The sequence below is a fragment of the Lontra canadensis genome, unplaced genomic scaffold, assembly GCF_010015895.1.
Source record: "Lontra canadensis isolate GAN:19392208 unplaced genomic scaffold, GSC_riverotter_1.0 scaffold42, whole genome shotgun sequence".
NCBI lineage: Eukaryota > Metazoa > Chordata > Mammalia > Carnivora > Mustelidae > Lontra > Lontra canadensis.
In genome coordinates, this window is record NW_022631036.1 from 14851754 (window position 1) to 14874654 (window position 22901).

General features: G+C 36.0%; 1 protein-coding gene across 6 annotated transcripts; it reads left to right on the forward strand.

The window, feature by feature from the left end:
• Positions 1 to 28: 28 nt before the first annotated feature.
• On the forward strand, positions 29 to 20158 carry MBIP (MAP3K12 binding inhibitory protein 1). Of its 6 annotated transcripts, none has more exons than XM_032871251.1 (9): positions 29 to 134; positions 3931 to 4050; positions 5834 to 6058; positions 6143 to 6239; positions 8749 to 8814; positions 9045 to 9197; positions 13212 to 13309; positions 18259 to 18297; positions 20002 to 20158. In XM_032871251.1, the coding sequence occupies exons 1-9, from the start codon at positions 51 to 53 to the stop codon at positions 20107 to 20109; spliced, it is 990 nt and encodes a 329-aa protein (XP_032727142.1). In that variant the 5' UTR covers positions 29 to 50; the 3' UTR covers positions 20110 to 20158. The 6 variants fall into 6 exon arrangements, with proteins under 6 accessions (XP_032727142.1, XP_032727140.1, XP_032727141.1 ...); XM_032871249.1 differs by having other exon boundaries at positions 30 to 179; XM_032871250.1 differs by having other exon boundaries at positions 30 to 179; positions 20005 to 20158.
• Positions 20159 to 22901: the final 2743 nt, after the last annotated feature.

Genomic DNA, 22901 nt, shown 5'->3' on the forward strand with positions numbered 1-22901 from the left:
GGGCTTGTGAGCACAAGTTGGTGGTGGCGGGGGTAGCTTGCGAAGGTGTCATGGCTGCTGCCGTTGAGCTTAGTCTCTCGAGCAGTGGTGACAGGAGTCTGGAGCGGAGCTGCAGCCCCAATCTCTCCCAAGAGGTGCTCTGCGAAATCTTTCGCTCTCTGCATAGCCTGGTGGGACAAGTGAGTGGTGATCTGTGGGAGTAGCGGTATGGAAACTATCCGGCCCCTCCCCCCTTTTTTCCTCTAGCGGAGGCGGGGGGCTGCGGAGGGCTGCCTGGGACCGGGACAGTGTCTGAGGCCGGAGGAGGAGCCCGAGCCCAGGCGTCTGCAGTCGGAGTAAGGATCGCCATACGGGCTTAGTTCAGGATGGGTTGCAGATCAGATTTCCTTGCAACTCTTCTCCCCAAAAGTGAGAGAGTATAGTGTAAGTGAAAAACCTGGCTCCGAGAAGAACATGCTTTGAGAGAAGGAATGTGTAAAAAGCTTTGTGGGTTTGGGAAGGTGCCCGGCGCTCACGATCCCCTTTCCTTCAGTGAATTCATTATAGAAATTGATAGGTTTGTACGATCTGAGAGTTTTGGAAAAGGTCTCTCCGCTTTTTTTTTTTTTTTTTTTTTGGATGACTTGCTTTTAGGAGTCACTTAGTTTATTTCTTTTTTTCCTTCTGGATGTTTTGTGCATCTCTTACCCTTTCATAGAGGGAGGAAAATAAAAGGAATTAATGTAGATACTTCTTGCATAAAGTTGGATGAGTTATCCATGGTTGATACAGTTTGCATCAGAACTGTTGTTTAATCATTTAATTATTAACTAATTTAACTGGCTGATTAAATAGCTTCTGCAGAAATGTCATAATAAATTGGATTTAAATGAAAGTACTCCTTACACTCTATTCCGGTCAAGTCACTATTTTGTTTCATTAAGTAAAATGGAAAGCATACTATAAATTAGAAACGTGAAAATAAGTTTGCTTGCTTTTAAAAAGGAAATCTTTTCTCTTGTATCCTGGAATATTTTCCAGTTCAAAAAGTTTGTTATGGGGTTGGTACTAGTGCCTGTAGGAGGCACAGTGTTAACTTCCTTTATGAAGGCGAACATTTGTCTGATTGGTAAAAAAAAAAAAAAAAATTTTAAAGTCGTGGGTGGATGGAGAATAAATTTTTTAAAACGTTACTTCAATATTTTTAAAAATCCTAATATGTTTGTCATTACTCTAAGTTAAAATTTTGTTTGGTGTAACAACAATTATTAATAGATCTGCTAAAAGTTCTAACTTTTGAGCTCAGTTGTTTGCCACGGACTTACTAAAATTTTTTAAAGACCTGGGACATTAATATTTTAGTTTTATCACCCAAGACCTGTAATAGTTTAATAGTTTAAGAACGTTTTATGTGCTGGACATTAGAATTTTAAGGTTTATTTGTGTTTTAATGTCAGGATGAAAAAAGTTTATGCTCACCTATAATTTACGGAAGTTTTATTTTCAGTGGTGAGATATTTTTTTAAAGTAACATTAAGAAACAATTTAAACATTTCTTTTGAAAATTAAATACTGAATTTTAAAATCTCATTTACAAATCTATATATATATATATATATATATATATATATATATATATTTCATGATTTAAGTTCACTTTTGTCACCTGTCAAAAATGTTTAGAGTAAATATTTGGAAAGTTTACGTGATACAGTAAAGGAACCATCTGTACAAATGTCAAGAAATTAAATCATTCTCATTAATTAAATGCTAACCATTTTTATATTCTCTATATTTTGAGATGTATTGTTTAAAGGTAAGAATGAAAGCCACAATACTTATAAAATTGCCCCTGGAGGAAATCACTATTTACTTTTGCAACAAGTTTACAGGATGTTTTTTTAAAATGTAAGTTAAAAAAAGTTTCAATATGCCAAAATTTCATCCTGCATACTATCATTATATTGTTGGCTCTCCTCAATAGGAAACCTAAAACTGAATGTTAAAAAGTATTCCATATTTCAAATTTATGGATTTTAACATTATTGCTTGCCTCTGCATGGCTCATTTTATCAAGTTGGGAGCATTATTTATTGTTAGCTTGGAGTTTCATACTAATTTTAAGTTTTTACTGAAAATGCATACTTAAATAGTCTATATTAATGTGAGACTAATACATTTTTGAATGAATGATTTACAATTACAAGTACAAAAGGTAAAAGTGCAGAGAACTCATTACTAATAGGGAATTTGTTGAATAAATAGTTGGATATATTGGGACAATTTTAAAGTTAATCTGTATCATTATTATGTGGTTTTCTTAAAAAAACCAAGTATCTTTAATTGTGTTTGAAAGGCTTACATAATTATGTTAAATTGAAAGGAAAGTATGATCCCAACATTACGGTTTATTTTCTGTAAGTTATTATTTTCTCTAGAAAACTTGATGCTTTATTTTGGTTAAGGATTTGTCTGTGTTATCCCTAAACTCTATTCATAAATTTGTTATCAACTGATTTTAATAGTCTTAGAGGACTGTAGAAATACAGTTATAGTTTACTTCCATATGTAAGTTGTTGTCTAATGAAATTTTTATGAGCATTAATATAAATTAAGATTAATGCAGTAATCTAATGTGAAACCGTAGTGATTATAAACTAAGCTTTGCCAGTACAGCCTATCCGAAACTTCCTATTTCTTTATACTTATCTGATATGTACTTTAAATGTTTCTTGTCTTGTCTTATGCAAAGGGTGGTAAATTTTTGTCATCTAGTATTTATTCAATACAGTGCCTTTTTTGGTAACTTTGGATCTTTGGTTCTTTGTACAGTGATTCATCTTTTTGTTTTCTAATCACAACTCATAACATCTATATTTGAACTAATGTACTATTTGCCTTTATTTTGTTTTAGAAAACATGACTTTTAATAAAAGATTTCTGAAAAAACAATAAACTTAATCCTACCATGCAGTGTATCTTTATAGTATGCTATAAATGCATATCCCTAGAAAAGTTTTCGGAGTTTCACTTTTTTTTTTTTTTTTTTCTTTTTTTGGGAGGTTCACTTTTATTTGCTTGAAAGCCTGGAGATAGAGGCTTTCCCTCTAAAATATCCACTGATTTTGATATTAATTTTATATGTAGGTTCTTGGTAGTTTTCTATAGATTAATTTTATTCTAATAGGTCACACATAGCCAACTTATAAGAAGTTTTATATGACAAGCCCTCACACAGTATTAGAAAATACTTTTAGTGAAAGATCTGGCCATTTTATTCAGTCTCTGACCATTTATTTCACTATTGTGGAAGAGTATTTGTTTTTCACTTTAAATTTCCACAGCTAAATTGTAGTTTTTTATTTGAAGTAGATAAACATGTTGCCATTTATCCCTAGACTTTATAATATGTATGAATAATGTTGATTTTTAAATTATTTTAAAATTGTTTAAAGTTGAAAATAATAAAAATGTGATTCAGAAAACATTAGAGTAGTGAAATATATCAGTTATGTCTTTGTGTACATATTTAACAAAAAGGAATGTTTATATCAGAAGTTTCATAAATGTGCCTCCCCTTCTGTTTAATGGTCTGAGCTAGAAGTACTGAATAGGGCAAGCCTATCTTGGCCCTCATCCAAAGGTTTTAGAAAATGAAGTATCAAAAAAGCCTCATCTTTCCATCTTTCGTGGATGGTTTCACCTGTAAGATGGTCCCATTACACAGACCCAAGAAATGAATTAGAATGAGAGGTCATTGGTTTTTTAATGAAGATTACACCTTTCTTGGCCCTTTAAAACAGTAATGAGAGCATTTTAATGTATCATTAAAAATCTGGTAACTTTGAGCTAAATAGGCATGTTACTCTAAAGAATATTATTTTTGTGACATCCCATATACACAGCTTAATCATGTAATTTTTGTGATGTTGCTGGTTTGCCCCTTTGAAGCTTAACCTCAGAGATGATGTGGTGAAAATTACAATCGATTGGAACAAGCTCCAGAGCCTCTCGGCATTCCAGCCCGCTTTGCTCTTTAGTGCACTTGAGCAACATGTTTTATATTTACAGGTAAATTTCTTGTTAAAAACATTAAGTCAGTATTGAGAATAGAAATTAATTGTAGTTAAATTATAAGCTAGAGTATTTGTCAGTTCTGTCTTACCACTGTATTAACAGTGTTATCAATAAATGGTTACTTCAGCCAGATTAGATCCAAATCTGTTAATTTATATAGTGATCTGGACAGTCTCAGGAATATAGTCCAATAGGCCGATGTGGCTGTGAAGACTGAATGAATGCAGTTCTATTCAATTCTAGACTTGCACTGAAAATTCAATACAGTTGCATCTATGGTGGGTTATAATTAAGCAATAAGACACGGCAGGTGTGTGTCATGCTATGATAATGATTCCATGCCTTGGGTGAGTTTGGAGGCTCATGGAGTGCTTTCAGTGGTTCAAGAAGTGGCATTATCCCAGCATGACACATCCTGGAGTGTCTATTGCAATTAAACAGTTTCAGCATAGTTTTTAAAAAGAAAGTAATTTCTGTGACATTAATGTCTCATCTTAGTAAGTAGCCAGTCACTATTTTATCTTTTCTTTTTCTTAACAGTTTGAAATAATTCATCCTCTACATTAGAAATCAACATTGAGTTATTTATAATAGTACTGTTATAGTTTTTAATATTTCAGTTCAGTAACTGAACAGTATTATGACCTTGCTGGTTTCCAATTGAACATCTCTGCAATTATAATTGTTGTTAAGTTTGCAGTTTATCTCTAACCAAAGTATAAAATATGAAGTGTCAGAAGGTAAGTGGAAGAACTGTTGGATTGGTCATTTTACTGCTATTAAGATGTTCTAAGGTTCCAGAAGAGTACTTGGTATAGTAAACAACAGAAGCAAAATTATAGGTATGAAAAAAATAACTGGAACATTGACAACTATGGGTGTGTTTTGATTAATGGAATAAACATTAATTTTCAGCCCTCTGTTTAGTGACTTTATGGGAAATTTTAACTCTGTTTCATGTTGAAATAGTTAACCCTGATATTAATGGACAGAAATAATGAGCGATAGAACTCAATTGAGGCCTGATTAAGGGGGGGGTGGTTTTGAGTAGTATAATTTACATTATACAATAGGGTTGTTTTTTGTTGTTTTTTTAACCCACTCTACTATAGTGATAGGCATATATCTCTTCCCAGCTGTGGATCTTGGTAGGTTTTTTTTTTTTTCCCTTGTTCATTTTCTTTTTTAAAAATTTAATTTCATGACCCAAGAAGATATCTTGCCATGTCAGGAAAAGCCTAAGTGTTCACTCAGCATAACACCTATATATTTCATGTCTCTGCTCTCTCCTTCACTTTGGCCAACTGCAGTTTCAAGTGGAGAATCTTCAGTGATCCAGTGATAATGCAGGGCTTTGCTGAGAGCGAGCACTGGCTCTCATGTTAAGGAGGAAAAATACTAAGCCTTAGTGTTCTGAGGAGGCATTTGAATGACATGTTAATTAAGTGGCATTGGTGCCAGAGGCTGAGGCTTTGATTTGGCACAAAATAAAAGATGAGTGACAGAATGATTCCCTCAAAGAAAATTTTAAATTTCCTCAGGTTTTCTTTCTTTCTATCTTTTTTTTAACAGATTTATACCAAATGATAATGGTCACAATAGCAGAGAACAGCAAACACTTACATGTGATCAGATCTATGTATACTGATATGCTAACTTTTTATATGTAACTGATATTAAATATTGCATTTACTTAACAGAAATTTATATAAATGTTAAATGTATAATTAATTTTGATTAGTTTGAACCTCTGCAGATGGAATTCTGTTCTTCTCAGCCTTTTTTAGCAAAGCTGCAGCCTCTGATTAAAGAGGAGAATACAACTGTTGTTGGAGAGATAGAAAAAACAGAAACGGGGAACAAGAATGAAGTAAATGCCAAATTTCCCATTAGTGACCTACAAGAGGAAGAAAAGCACAAAGATTGTGATTTAGGAGATGTGAAAAAGACACAGATCCATTATGATCCAGAAGTAGTTCAAATAAAGGCTGGAAAAGCAGAAGTAAGAAGGTTTTATTGGGGGGGGGTAGTATTATTTTAAATTTTATGCTCAAGCTGTTAAAACGTGCATACTTATTGTTTATAGATTGACAGACGAATATCTGCATTTATTGAAAGAAAGCAAGCCGAAATCAATGAAAACAACGTCAGGGAATTTTGCAATGTTATTGATTGTAATCAAGGTAACTACCTGGAAGAAGTTAATTTTCATAGGATTTTAAGCACAGTTTTTAGAGTTGCTCTGATTTTTCATTTGTTTTTAAAAATGAATAACATTAAGTCACAATTTATTTCACAGATTTATTTAGAAACTAAAGCAGTGGAAATTCTTTCTGTTTAATAAGACTACATTGCAAAAATGGGTTTCGTTTTGGTTATGCCAAAATCAAATAATTGTGGACATAAAAGGGCTAATGTTTACCACAGGTGAAGATTCTTTTTTAAAGTTCCTTTGGGAAATGAAGATGAAGTATGGGTGGCAGCATTTTTCAGTCTCACTAATAAGAAGGAACTAAACTATATAAATTTTGAGCCCGTAAATGTGTTTTTGAAATTATGTTAATATATAAGTAAACTTAGTAAAGTTAATACTCCTCAAGAGGGAGCAGTTTTCTCACTACTCCTGAGCTTTATGAAATGTTTTGTCATGATAAAAGCAATCTGTCATCAAGACTATGGTGTCTTGTGCTTTTTTCCTTTTTTTCATAGTGTATACATTTGCTATTTTTCTTGAGATTCTCCTTTTCCTCTCTACTTGATGCTATAGTGTAGTTACAGATCTGTAAGTATGCTGTAGAATACAAAATACTGCAAAGCACTGGCATAGATCTTTCTCAGGCATCATAGTAATAATCAGAACAAGTAGTTCTTAGAAAAAATTATGGAAAAGAGTTCCTAATTGGAATGAACATTTTTCTTGTTGCCTCTGACATCTCTTAGCTAATTATTATGAATACAGAATTGTCAAATGAACCTAGAATTGACTCTTACATTGGTATACTGATTCTCTTAATAATGAAATAATACAGGCTCAAGTGGGTCCTAAATTCAGCCTTTTCTGCTATTAACATTATACATGCGTAGACTTAGTATTATTTTCCTGTTAGCTTTTCAGAATAGGTACAGTAGTGGCACAATCTCAGGTACTACAATCCATCCAACTGCAGGCAACCCATGAGAAAGGGTTTGTTGAGGGAGCAAGCACATGTGTCACTAATGTTATTCCTCTGTTCTCCCTGCTAACTCTATTATTATAAACCACCAGGGGATAGAAATTGACAAGAATTGAAATGCTCAGCAGGATTCCTTGGCCCATTCAGTCCCTTGCTGGCTCAAAACAGTGCTAGCGAGAATTGCTGTGGAGAGTGACTAGCACTCACACATTCACCGTCTTCACACCATGCTGAATTTCTCACTGATGGGTCAGTTAATCTATATACTTGGAATATAACTCTGGAATGGATGAGAGCTTCTTTTTTTAACCCTTAGCCCCATGAAATGGGAGGAAGAGAATGGAGAAGCGATGGCCCTTTAAACGTATATTGAGGTGTCTAAAAAGAAAAAGGAAAGAAGAAGAAAATTATCCTGTTTAGTACCTATATATAAAAGATGAATTTGGAATTATGTTCACACAATTTGATTTGTCAGCAGACCCATGTAGGAAACTCAGACTGAAAAAAAAAAAAACCATGAATGTATTGTAATGTGTTAGTGTATTTCTTTGATACCTGTCAATCTGACTTAAGTATAAACAATAGATTTCTTTTAAATTCCATAGGGAAAAAATTTTCTTTCCGTATCTCTTTTACCATCTATTTTTTTATTAAAAATCAAGGGAATTTTTCAGGAAATTTACTGCAGTGCATGGTTTTACTTAATGTCATTTTAAATATTATGAAACATTTTTATATTATGTTAACATTTTTCCAGTTTTCCCCCTGGGTTCGTAATTTATCTTTTGATACCTAATTTGGGAAAAAAAAAAAACAAAAAAAAAACCACTTTTCAACTTAGAGAAATATTGGAACAAATTTTTACAACTTATTTTTCCTAAAATTGCATTTTTTGAAAAGAGTGGTCTGGAAAGAGATAGCTAACTTTTGGTAGAGATTTTTTTAAGTTAGCATTGGAAACCTAAGTAAAGTGGAAAAGTATGTGTTATTCTTGAGGTTTTAAGATCTTTTTTTGTGTGGAGTTCTGAAATAAAAATGTGTTAAATGTATAATTAATCTTTATTAGATGATCCTTAATTTGATCAGTAAATAATATTAAAATGTTGAATTTTTTAAGGTTTTTCAGTAAAAGTAATGAGTTCAATTTATTTCTGTGATGAAATAAATGGAATAATGTCTCTTTGGCATATAGAGAATTAAGTGCTCTCTATAAAATATTTTCTCTAAAGACCCAGATGGTTTGGGGGAATATTGGTATTTATTAAAAATTAAATTGTGCCATTGAGTGCTAAGGACTTTTCTGTATGCAAATCTGAAGATTAGGTAAGATTAAAGATTATAAATTTTAGAGGGGGAAGTTCACTGTATTTTCTCCTGTATGAAATGGTGATTTAATTACTATTCTTTAAAATGATAATTCTCTTACTAGTAGTATGTTAATATGAATTATTAGGAGTTTATCAAAATCTCTTACATTTGAAGTTAAGAATATACTTATACTCATCTAAATTCTCCTTAGAAAACAGTTGTGCAAGAACTGATGCTGTTTTTACTCCTTACCCGGGATTTAAAAGTCATGTAAAAGGTAAGAACCCACTATATATCTTCATCATTGACAGAAGCTTGTTCTAAATTATAAGCAAAATGAAATAGATATCACTTCCTATCTAAATTTTATATATTTTAAAACAAAAAGCCTTGCCTTCTTACTTGGGTTGATGGTCAGATGGATTTTATGAAAAGAATATGAAATACTGTTAGAATTTCTGACTTTTAAGCCTATTAAATTTATATTTCAAAAGTTTCTTAATATAGTTTCTAGAGTTGTGAATACATATGGACCACAGACCAGACCTGAAGGAATTCAGGGGTCAGGTCATAAACCTAACAGCTTGCTCCGAGATTGTGGCAATCAGGCTGTTGAAGAACGACTACAAAATATTGAGGCTCACTTGCGATTGCAGACAGGTAAGCAGAGTGCTGGGTGGTGCCCCATAAATGTACCTTTGCAAATAGTTAAACTCAGTTTATTTAGTTACAGAATTTCCATTGAGCATCTGCCATGTACAGAACATTGTTCTGGTTGGTACAAAAATGAATAGGCATAGCCCGTACTCTCAAGGAATCTACAGTTCATGTGTTTATGCTCTTCTTCCTACTCTTATACTTCTCACCAACTTGAGACTGTTAGTAGAATGGGAATAGATTCCAAGTAGATCCTGACATTCTCAGTTTATTAAGTCACAGCTGAAAATTAACATAATCTTTTTCCTGCCACCAATTTCATAACTTAATGACTGTGTCTCATTCTTATCACTCACTGTGCTAGGTACAAAGTATTGCTAAGTGTGATCCTAGTCCTCAAGGATCTTTCAGTCAGGATAAGCATATAGATCAGTAAATGCCTTAGGGGAAGTGAACTAACATTTATTGAATAATACTAAGTGCCAGTTACTCTCAGAGTATTATCCCTGTCAACTCACTTAAAAGTTAACAGTACCCTTGTGAGTTGTTGGTGCCGTTATTGTCAGATAAAGAAAATGAGTTCAGAGACCTCAAGCCATGCCCAAGGTAGTAATGACAAGTAGGAATCAAACCTCAGTCTTAACTGGCTCCCTCCCCATTTAGTTACCAGATCCTGTTGATTCTGTCTTCTAAATATTGCTCAGATCTACCCACTTCTACTTCCACAGCTACTACTTTAGTTGAAGTCACTGTGTTCTCTACCTCGGACTGATGAAAGGATATCAGTTGGTTGCTCTGCCACTAGACTTCTTCCTCAAGACAAATTCTATACCAGTAGCCAAATTGCTTTTCCTGAAGTTCTGATTTGCTGATATTGCCACTCCCCAGCTAAAAATTCTTTCATAGTTTCCTGTTACCCTTATATGCATACCAAACTTAGTATTTATTCATTCATTCCATAAAAATAAGCCAGGTGCTATCTAGGCACCGGGAATACGTGTGAACAAAAATTCTAGTATATAAATTATATGTTACACAAGAAGAGCTACAGATAAAGCAGCTTGATAAAGTGAAGAGAAGGGATCTTGGGATGGGAGGGGATTATAATTTTAAGTGGCATGATCTACATCTATAGTTCCAGCGCCATCTCTGGGTTTCCTAACTTCCACTCATTTTGCTGTCCTAGGGCCCTGACCCAGGCTTTCTCTCATGCCCACACTTTCCCCTCTTGATCCCAGATGATACGGACTCCCCTTTCTTGTAGTCTCAATAGCACTTGGTACTCCCTGTCATCCTTTATAGCAGTTTTCACAGTTGCGTGCGTTTAATACCTGTTTCCTTTGCTAGAGAGTAAGGTCTGCAAGAGCAGTCATGTTCATTAACTTTGTGCTTGTGCAGTTTCTGGTACAAAACAGGTATTCATGAGTTTTTAAATGAACGATTGTTCATCTCACCTTTTCACATCATATGCAAAGTACAGTGGGTACACAAAGTTAGTGTTTAGCTCTCTCAGGGGAAGTCAAGAGATGGTACCCCTGGTAAAGTGACATTTGCACTCTTGAAGGATTAGTTGGGAATTTTTCAGCAGGCAGGAGCAAATTATTCCAAAAAGAGGGAACAACATCTGCAAAAAGCACTGAGTTACATAAATTAAGGAATTTCTGAGTCCAGTCTCACTGGAGTATTTCCCGAGTGGAAGTAGAAGAAGATAAGACTGAGTAAAACTTCAAGGGTAATAAGAGGTTAGCATTAAAAATTAATCCTCTCCCCCATAACGAAATGCATTTTTAACAAAACAACTGTATAAAAAGATGGACTAGCTTATTAAGTCTAACAGTATCAGGGCATGGTGACTCAGTCGGTTAAGCGTCCGACTCAATTTTTGGCTCAGGTCATGATCTCAGGGTCATGAGATTGAGCACCGTTGGGTTCTGCACACTGGGCATGGTGCCTGCTTGGGATTCTGCGCCCCAACCCCCGAGCCACCTCTCTTTTCTTTCTGCCACTCCCCTCCCTCCCCCGGCTTGCACGGGCTCTCTCATTCTCTCTCTATATATGTATTTTTAAAAGTCTAATAGTATCAAGTAGTTAATTATGAAAAATATCTTTTGAATGCCTGCTGTGTGCCAAATGCTGTTTCAGACACAAGGGATACTTAAATGATATAGTTGCAGTCCCTAGCTTCAAGAACCTTGTTATCTGGAAGAAAGAATAATATTGAAGTAGAATGTTATGGTGCTATGAAGTAAGCATATATGGTGGGGCACAAGGAGCCTCCATGTGAAGGCATTTTAGGCAATGCTCCACTGACTCAGTGAAGCTTGAACTGGCTCTTGAAAGATACAGAGATGAGCCATAGAGCATTCTAGGTAAAGGGGGCAGCAAGAGCAAAGTCAATTAAATACATTACTCATTTTACCTTACTCAAGAGTAAGAATGACCCAGATCCTGAAATAAACATTCTCAAAAAAGAAATCTATTTCTAGAGTTTTCATACTTAACAAGTTGATACTTTTGATATGAAATTTGCCCATATGTTTTAATTGCATAATGATTATCTAATTATGTATTTAGTCAGTAAATATTGAGCACCTGTGTAGTTTGTGAACTGATGGTTCCTAGGTTTGTGCAGTGCACAAGGTGCACAGCCATACCTAATGAACAGAACAAAATTATGCCTTCCTAGAGCTTATATTAAAGTGGAGAAATGGGCAATAAATTAAAAAAAAAATAGGGCTGTCAGGTAATAAGAATGGTTTGAAAAAAAATAAGAGAAAGGATAGGGATTGCAGTGGGGTGGGGTAGGTGGTATCATTAGTACTTTTTAAAGGGTGGTCAGAGAAGTTCTTGCTGATAAGGTAACTTTTGAGCCCAGACCTGAAGTTGGTGAGAGCAAGCCTTGTGAATATGGAGGTAGAGGAATCACAGGTGTGAGAGTACTTGGCCTACTTGAATAACAGAAAAAAGGAATCAAGTGGCTAGAATGATAAGGGTATGGAGAGAATGTCCAAATTGTGGAGAACCTTGGATACTACTGTAAAGGCTCTGGTTTTTAATCTGAGTGAGATGCAAAAGTACTAGAAGGTTTTGAGCAGAGAATGACACTCTCTGACTTTTACGTTTAAAAAGGGTCACTGCTGTATTGAGAATAGGCTATGAGAGCAAGGTAGAAACATGGAGACCAATTTGGAGATGGTGGTATCCATAAAGAGATGGTGGGAGTCTAGACAGAATGGTCATGTTGTGGTGTGAGAAATAAGAGGATTTGGAATATAATCATAACCTGAAATTTGAGTAACCTTAATTCATCTTCCCCCTCCACAGAAAGGTTGTTAGGTAAGAATTATGATAAAGCTCCTCCTTAATATTACTTTAGGTTAAAGGAGGAAATGGGGCATGTAAGGAGAAACAGAAATTAAAGAAAGTGATAAATACATACAGCAGTCACTGAATTGGACTGTTAGGTGTCCCTATGCATTTTTCCTCTCAAGTAACTATCCAAATCTATCAGAAGTACACACTGTTCTATACAGGAACTCTTCAGTAGCTTGTAATGAGTTTACAAGTAAAACTGGCAAAATAGGAAGCATAAATGGGGCTGGAGGAGCGGTGCAAAAGAATACTACACCCCATGGTGTATAATATTGAAAATGTGAACTAAGGATTTCGTTTTATTTTACTCTTGTTCATTATCTTCTCAAGCTTAAATATTTCCCATTCCTCTGCATAAGTATCTTCTTTGCACATTTGTTTGTTTGTTTTGTTTTTTGTTTTGGAGAGAGAGAGAGAGCAGTGGGAGGAGCAGAGGGGGAGAGAATCCTGAAGCAGACTCCCCACTGAGCAGGGAGCCCGACACAGGGCTCGATTCCAGGACCCTGAGATCATGACCTGAGCCAAAATCAGGAGTTGGCTACTTAACTGACTGAGCCATCCAGTGCCCCTACATGGAATTTTAAGAACAGAATTTGTAAGAAGAATTATTTAATAGTACTTCAGAATTTTTTTTAATGTATTTAGGTGGTCCAGTGCCAAGAGACATTTATCAGAGAATTAAAAAACTTGAGGATAAAATCCTGGAACTGGAAGGAATCTCTCCTGAATATTTCCAATCTGTAGTAAGTATAAGTGTCCTTTAAAAAAAAACTATATCTATATCTATCTATATGTAGAGTTTATTTTGCGATGCTTCATCATGTTCATTTATCTGCTTACAGGTGAAACGCCATTTTAATAATTCAACAATGAACATAGTCCTATGTAGGGAGTTACCTAGTTTTTAAAAAAAATTGTGATTCTAAACATTGTATTATTTGTAGACTCACTTTTTTTTTTTAAAGGGGTCCTTTTATTATATGTTACCCAGATTCTCAAACTTGAGCCATTTCCATAGCATAATAAATCAGCCTAGGTAGTTGTCAATCCTGTCATTATGAACATGCCGTCTTGTAGAAAAAAGGCTTCCTCTGGGACCCTCCTCTGTCAGTTACTCTTCTGTCTCTTTAATCCCTCCCTGTCCACAGACTCCTTCCCTCAGCTCACACATGTTTGCATTCTCCTCCATACTAGACAAACACCTGAATCTGCCACCCTATCTTTTTCTTTACCTTAACCACCAAACTTTTTGAAAGACTAGTCAATATTTGTTTAATTCCTCATTCTAGCACTTATTTATTCATTCATTCTTATTCTCTTTTCTAGGGACATTAAGAAACAATGTTGTGCTGATAAGTGTCTCTTTGTCGCATCAGCAGGTTTTAGACAAGCGATCCTGAGCTGATTGTGTTATTTTCCTCAGTCTTTTGGGGTGATTATACATAACACCTGCCTTTTCTGAGGATTGGTTTTCTTCTTTCTTCTTCTTTGTTTTTGATTATTTTTAAATTTTATTTCTTTATTTTTGGTTTTCTTTCTTTTTTTAATCAGCACCATATTAGAAAACTAAATCATGTAAAAGGGAACACAATTTTTTAATTTACTAAGTTTTTAGTGAAAATTTTACTAAAACTCCTATCTGAAAAACTATGTAAAGTAACTCATTAGCATGAATCATTATAAGTCACTGGTAAAAATAAAATTAAAATTATTTTAGGTACACCAGCAGTTTTTCTAAAGTGGCAAACTGGGTATTAGAGTAAGGTACAGAAAAGAAGTATTTCCAGATGAAGAAGGCAGGTTATATAACAAATGTGAGCAGTGAAACCCAAAGTTCAAAAATTTAGAGAAAGAATTTCAGTGATTTATTCCCCTCAAATGAGGTTTACTAGAGTTCTAAGGGCTGAAGCAAGGATTAAATGAGATAATACCAGTCAAGCACTTAGCACACTGCCTAGCACATGGTAAAACCTCAGTAACCATTAGTATTTATTTAGTTTCAGAAACCACGAATGAAGTAGCTGTATAAATGTAGAAAAATCATACAGTTCCTCTGGCTCTCAGTTGTCTAATTTAGATTTCTTGGTTGTACTAAATAATTACAAAGGTCTTTCCAATTTTAGGATTATTCTTTGAATGTATCTTCCCAGAAAACTTGATAAAGTATGCTTTTTCTTAAAACAGTCTACTATACATTGTTCCCATTCAAGCTGCCTTCATTAAGTAATCCCTAGGCAGGTTACTTTTCTAGTTCAATTTCATACTTTGTTAATGTAGTCCTTGTTAAGGTAGAATTGATCTTACAAGAGAGTATCACAGTATTAGATGCCTCCAGAGAGATCTTGCTTCTTCATTAATCTCTTTGATTTTGACTTACAAAGCTTAACATCTACCTGTTATTGAACTTGGTTAGCAAAAGAACAGCCTTTCAAATCATTATCTTGTTTTGGGGGATCTCTTATACACAGCATAAAATGTTTAGAGTATTTGGTTAGAGGTAAAATAGTCAGATTATAGAGGACCTTAACTGCTATACCCAGAAGTTTAAAATATTTAAAGTTTAAATGCTGTTGAAAGCATTTGAGCAGGGAGGTAACTTGAGCACATTATTTGGAAGATTTATCTAATACTGTTCTGGAAGGTAGATGAGAAGGAAGCGATTAAGATTAAGGAGACAGTATTATACTAGCTTAGATGTGAAGTGAGATCCCAAATTAAGGACAAGAGAGTGAGAATAGAAAAGATTAATCCAAGAGAGAGTAGGAAATAAAAAGTTGACAAATACTGATAATTGATTGGCTGTGGAAAGAGACATAGAGCAAGGGTGAATCCACTTTCTGATTGGAAAAATTATATACCGTCATTGACAGAAATAAAATCTGAAGGAGATACTTGGGGAGGAAATGTGAATTTAAAGTCCTATCAGGATATGCAGATAGAAATATCAGGTAAGTTTTTCAAGAGTAGGACTTGTATAATTGGGAGAGTCTGTAGAGGTGATGGTTAAAACACAGAATAGGTAAGAACACTTAAGACTATCAGAGGCCTGAAGTCTGCAACTCAGTGACTGCCTAACTTCAGCAGCTGGCAGCATTACAAATGTAAACAGGATTGGCCTGGATGTGTTAGGTTACCATACCTGTGATAAAACTGGTACTTTAAAAAAATATTTCCAGTTCTATTAAACAATATATATTTTATTAGAAGGATCTCTTTTGGATTAGTATTGGAAATGACATGTCAAGTCAATAGTGAGCTGCAAGAAAGCACAAAACACTGAAAAGCTTTAAAATTAACTCTGTCCTCAAGGCCTCTGAATAAATACGGCACAGGCCCAAAGGGAAGGAAGATCTCATAGTCACCCATACATAATAGAATGAATGTGCCATCTTTAGGAGCTGCACTCCTTGCTTGCAGTAGATCCAGCGCTAGGAATGTCCGTGCGCATGAGAGGAGTTATACACATACCCTGCAGAGGATGTAACATGTAATTTATCACTCTTACTATCCTCATGCTAGGAGTACATGTGTGGCAATTACATATTTTTACATATCTTCAAAGGTGTGCAGAAAAGGCTATATAGGCTGTACAGTCTTCTAGCTTCTAAAGTTAGTAAGGAAAATTCGAGCCCATTGAATTTCTTAAGGATTGAATTTTTGTAGAAACTGAATTCTGAACTCTAAAAAGATTTTAAATGAAATGTGTTTAATTCAGATTGAAATGTAGGTGAACTCTAAACACAGGGAAGACTCATAGTTGAATAGAGATTCGTTATTATGGGTAACATTAAACCACAGCATATGAAAAGAAAAGCTGACAGGAAAAATATATAAATTGTATTTGGTTCATAGAACAAAAGCAGACTGACTATATGAATTTCTTTTCAGTTATGAAACACATAAAACTCCAAAAAAATGTATATAAAACAGGAATTATAACAAAGATTAGTGTTTTATTGTACCTTTTAATGTAATCATTCTAAAGAACTTTACTCTTAACATTTAACATGGAAAGACTTGAATGTGGTAATGTTTAAACATTTTTAAGGGCATAACTTAATAAACCATTTAAAACATACAATCCTTATGAGTTATTTCCAAAGAATTACTTACTGATTTTAAATTATGACCTTGAAACAGTAAATATAACATGCTTCACAAGTACATTTTTATAGCACTCTGTTCATTTTGTAGCATCTATCACTTATATGTTTACACATCTGTTTTTCACACTATATTTTGAGCCTCTGAAGGGCAACTATGTGTTCGTCTTTGAACACATAGACTATAGTAGGCATTGAATAAATGTACAAATGAATAGCATTTGGCTGATAATTCACTGTCGGACTTTTGAAGGTCTGTTAACTTTCTTCCAAAGCACTGACTAGGTAGAATCTTAGCTCTAGTCTATAATGAGGGAGGGGAGAGTCAGCTGCATGTACACAGGCCCACGTGTCCAAGTACGTGGTGGGCCTGAAACATGAGGTGAGAGCTGGATCTGGGTGGAAAATTAAATTGCAAACATATTTTGGAGGGCCTTGAAGGGCACACTAACCAGTTTGTAATGCCAGTGTCACTAGTGCACAATTAAGTTTCTGAGAAAAAGAAACCTATAATTTAGGTTCCTGTATGGTGGCATTATGAACTCTGAGTTGGAGAGAGATTAGAATCAAGGAAGATAGTTTAGGAAACATCATTGTCCACACTGGGGAGAAATGAAGATCTGAATCAGGGTGGTGGGATGGGACTCAAAGGGAGGAAATATTTAAGACACTACACCTAAAATAAGCCCCAAAGACCACATTTTACTGTTTTCAAGGTACTGAATCATTGATGTCCTTATTCTCCTGATTCTTATACTTCTCAGTTTGGTTTTGTGATACGTTAATAATCTGATTGCTCAGTGACATGGAAACTATCAGTATCTTATAAACAGACAAACAAGGGGAAGTATATTTTAATCAGGTGTGTAAAAAGGCACCTCTTGGAAAGGTAGAAGACTGAGAAGCCTTCTGACTAAAATTAAACATTAAGCCCTTAACCTGCCTATGGGCCCCATCACAGGTAGCCAGGTCAGTTTGGCAAAGGAAGGAAGCTGTTTATATAAGCACCTTTCCCCCCATATTTAATAATTCCAACACTTAATGATTTCCCACTTACTGTAACTACTGATAAGAGGCATATCTTGAAACTCTTTGAAACACTTTTTGACACAAAAGGAAATGTGAATTTTTACCTTCCCTTCTAAATCCCAGTGGTCAGAAATGTTCATGAGAACATTTTGCCGCCTACATTGGCAGTTTCTTTGTCAAATGTACCAATATGCTAATTTGCTATTCCGAAGTTTGTGGTTCTGTGAGACAAAGGACAAAATCTAAAAAAATTCACCTGGTCAGGCTTTAAATGTTTCAGCAGCATGTCAGCGAGAATGTTGTCCACTTAAGTTACAGACATTTTTACTCAAACTGACTTAAACAGTGCTTCAGTGTTACTACTATGTACTTTTAATATCATTGTTTGGAGGGTACCTTCCAAGACACAAGAAGGCAGATGTCAGTGGCAGCTAGCGCTTGCTGAGACTTACGGGCTTTGTTTCTGCCAGGGTTCTCTGTATTTTGTTCAGTAGTCTGTAAATGAAAATTGTGTAGATTTTCTAAGCATTGATTGCTTACTTTTTTCACTTTTAATCTAGAGCTTTTCTGGAAAAAGAAGAAAAGTTCAACCACCTCAAGTAAGTTACTGAATTCTCTTTGTGGCTTCTGAAGTAGTTTGATTAGTTTTACACCTCCCTTATCAATAAAAGTTCTTACTCTGGTTACTTTTAGATCATACCTGGCATTTAGGACTGGGGGAAAAAAAGGGGGACAGCATAAATTTATGAACTTGAATTAAAGAAATAATTTTATTTGAGGGGCATGGAATGATTCAGAGGGGCCAAATATGAAAGTGTCTATCTAGCTGTTACTTGGAGCAAAATGTATCAGTTACAAAATGCTGAAAAATAATAAATGCTCAGGTGATTTAATCCCCCGCCTTTTTTAAAAGATTTATTTATTTATTTGAGATAGAAAGAGAGCACAAGGAGGGGCAGAAGAGGAGGGAGAGAGAATATCAAGCAGACATCCCCCACCCCCACTGCTGAGAGCAGAGTCCAGAGCCCTGTGCCCATGAAGTTTGATCTCATGACCCTGAAATCACATGAGCTGAAACCAAGAGTCTGACATTTAATTGACAGATGCCCCAGCGCCCTGCTGCACACCACCCCCCCCAACCTTTTAAGTAATCTCTACACCCAGTTTGGCAGTCAGACTCAGGACCCCTGGATCAAGAGCTGCATTCTCTATCTACTGAGCCAGCCAGGCATCCTGTCCCCCTCCCTGCTTTGCTGACACTACTAATTAGCATCTAAATAAAAAAAGGGTGTTTGGGCGAGGTTGACTTCAGCCCACCACTGTCCATAGTACCACTATATGAATTAGTTGAATCTTAAATAGTGAGGTTCTGGTAGCTATTAATGGCAGTAATGTGAAATTAAAGTTAGAGAAAACTTTGAAAATTTATTTATTTATTTATTTTTTCCTTGAAAGATTTTTACTTATTTGACAGAGAGAGAGAATACAAGCAGGGGGAACAGCAGGCCTAGGGAGAGGGAGAAGCGGGCTCCCTGAGGAGCCCGATGCAGGACTCCATCTTCGGACCCTGAGGTCTTGATCAGAGCCGAAGGCAGATGCTTAACCCACTGAGTCACCGAGATGCCCCTTTGATTACTTTTTTTAAAAGATTTTATTTATTTTATTTGACAGAGAGAGATCACAAGTAGGCAGAGAGGCACGCACAGGGAGGGGGGAAGACGGCTGCCTGCTGAGCAGAGAGCCCAATATGGGGCTTGATCCCAGGACCCTGAGATCATGACCCAAGCCGAAGGCAGAGACCTAACCCACTGAGCCACCCACGTACCCCGCCTTTGATTTTTTAAGAGTAGCATACTACTTATTTTTTTAATTGTAGAATTTTGAGTATATTTTTGAGAGCATCCATTTTTTCCAGGAGAGTTAGTTGATTTGCAGTTGACCCATCAAAAGAGAATTTCTAGCAGTTAAGCTAATCCTAAAGTTTAATTTTTTTACTGCTGATTATGAGAATAGTTGGTTAAAGAAAAAGTTTTTACAGTCCTTTCAGAGAGTAGAGAGGTCCAGATCTTTGTCATCAGAAAAGAGAAAGAAACATTGTTATCAAAATCAATAACTTAATAACCTTAGTTATTTTATTCCTTTAAGTTTATGATATAGTCAACATATATAGTTCAGTTTAAAAATTATTCTCATGAAGAAAAAAAAGACATTTACCATATTTTAGATATAGTTCATTTAGCACTTTATCTGCATTAAGATACTTCAGAGTCATATTCAGCAATCTGTATTCTTGTTGTTTACAGCAGAACTATTCACTGGCTGAACTTGATGAAAAAATTAGTGCCCTCAAACAAGCCCTGCTCAGAAAATCAAGAGAAGCAGAATCCCTGGCTACTCACCACCTTCCATGAAAAACTCTTCTCATTCTTGTCATTTGACTTTTTTATATACGTGTAACTTACCCTGTAGTTAATTCAATGGCTGTGTAGTCATCGGTGTAGCTTCCCTCTGAAGGCAGTGTTTCTTTTCGTGTGAGTCCATGTGCAGCACGTTACCTTCAGATATTCCAGTGGATTTTGAAATGGTTAGGCATTAAAAACAGCATTGTCAGTATGTGTTCCCTTCTGTTTTAAAGGAGGTATTCTGGAAATTGAGAAACTTAAATTGAAAGCACATCTGTGTGTGTGTGTGTGTGTGTGTGTGTGTGTATACCACAGAAAGCAAGATTTATTTTTAATAATAATATTTAAAAGGACTTTATATTTGTAACATCAGCGTTAACCAGTTCATTAGTTTAAATCCAACTTTGTACATAAGAGGATTCACAAAAATTTATCAACTGAATATTAAATGAATGCATACACTTTTTTTAAATGTCAGTTTTAATGTAAATAAACAGTAGATCCCACCTTTATTCCCTTCCTGTGTGTCCTTGAGCAAGTTAATCTCTTTCTACCTTAATTTCCGTATCTACAAAACGGCAGTAATAATAATAAAACCTGGAGTTGTCATGAACAGGTGAGATCATGCATGCACAGCTTTCGAAACTGGCCCAAGGGAAGTGATCAGTAAATGTTAGCTGTTACTACTGTATAAAACCAAGTCTGTCTTTGAAAGTCTTTAGATGTCATAAATGTCCCTCTCTCAAGAGCCTCACTTTTTTAGTGTCCCAGTTATGTTAGTGTATGTATTTCCGTAATTGCAAATTAAACATTTAATAAGATGCAGCTACAGTCAAGGAGCAGATATTTAGGTCAAGAATTGTTTGGCTGCAAGAGATCAGAAATCTACCTAAAATAGCCTGTAAATAGGAAGTTGTTAAAAAGAATCAGAAATCTGGAATTTAACTGCAAGAAGTATAGCCAGACATTGTGGTGTCCAGGAGGTCACCAACAGGTCATCTCTTTCTCTGTGTCTGCAGTGGCCTCTGGCTGTTTCTATGACTAGTTCTGTCTCTGTCTCCTACCTTCCTTCTTTTCTGCTCGCCCTCTTCCTCTGTCTCTTTCCCTCTCTCTCTCTCTCCTTTGTTCTTTTTCTCTTACACCTAAGCATCCGTGCGTCTGGTTTATTCTATGTGGACTGATTCCTCTGAAGGCCTCTACATTACTGCTTCTCCACACAGGGCAACATGCTAGCCCTGTCTCCGTAGCCTTGGCATTCATGCCTTTGAGTTGCCATGGTGCAAACTCCGAATCCAGCTCTGTCGAACCTCACAACTCCACTGACCCACTTACCTCTTGGTATCTCTCAGCTCAGCTCCTGAGACTGAAGCTCACTCAGCGTGATCAGGGGTCTCGGGCAGTTGTGGCCAGGATGACGGGGCAGGACCTTCTCACAGAAACAGGCAATATGCACATGACCTCACGCAAGCATTTGCAGAAGCCTTGACAGTGGAGTCACCTGGTAGAAAATGGGGGCTTTGGAATCATTCCCAAGAAGTGGATATGGACTAGGTATATTCCCTGAACATCTTTATTCTCTGCAAAACAACTCCTCCTTCAAGACACAGTCTCGCCTGATTTGATCCAGTTTTAGAGGTACAGCTACAAGCGGCTGCTCCTCAAGTCTCCATCTGGTTGTAATCACCATCCTGCCTGAATGACCTCCTCTGGGTGTATCAGCACATTTTACTACCACCACGCCAAAGATACAATAGGAAAGACGTCATAAAAATGATCAATTAGAAAAAGAGGTTGACTTAGAGGTAGGGAAAAAATCTAGAAAAAAGGGTCAAATAGTGGTCACTAGTCTGCCCTTAAATAAATGTCCCCAGTCTGTTTCTTAACCCTCTTGGCAGTAGAATAAATTCCTAAATCATGCCTGACGGTCCCAGGATCTGCCCATTAGAAGGATTTCCTTTTCCCATCATCCTTCAGACCTTCTGAAAGGCATTAGAGTTGATCTCTCTCCACTTCATTAAGTATTGTCTGGGACCAGCAACCTTTCTACTTGAGTCAGAATCTCCAGAAGAGACTAGGACCAACACCATATTGTTGTGAGTTGGTATAGGTGCCTTGTTCTGATAACTGCCCCAGAATTTTAGTGAGCTTTCAGTCCTTGTCTTTCTTGAGTAGTACATCCTTGACTAAAAGGCAATGCCAAGAATTTCTGTGGGGTTAAGCCTGCTTCCTTGATTACCAGGCTACCTAATGACCATTCCCTCAGGTTTTTTGTTATTTTGGCTCTTCTTAGACCCATTGTTCTTAATGGCTTTGTCCTCAAGAGAATAAAGGAGGCAAAGTGGAAAAAGGCTGCAGAACAGGAAGCACTTCTTCCATAGTCTAGCCCTAAAAATCCCTTCCCTCCACAGATTACATTCCAACCTAAGGAAGCGATTTACTAGGGGTCAGGAGTTAGCATGGGTGATAGTAATCAACATGTTTATCCTGCAAAAAAGGGCTAGGTTTCACAGACTATTGTAGCTACTGCTAGATATCCTCAATTGCTAGGCTCCTGAGCCCTGAGCTTCTCCAAATTCATGAGGAGTATCTGAACCTCGTCTTCAACAGTAATTAAAATTGTAGGAAGTTCAGCCAGATTTTGTCACCATCTCCCCCTCACTGGGTCATGTTGCCTGGATTCTGAATATCCTTTTCATTTTGCTTGACCTCTCTGAAAATGTCTTCTTTTCTGCTGCTTTGCAGTCTAGTTTTGCGTAAGACTTTGAGGTCTGTGGTGCTGCTATCTCTGATCTAGCTCTTTG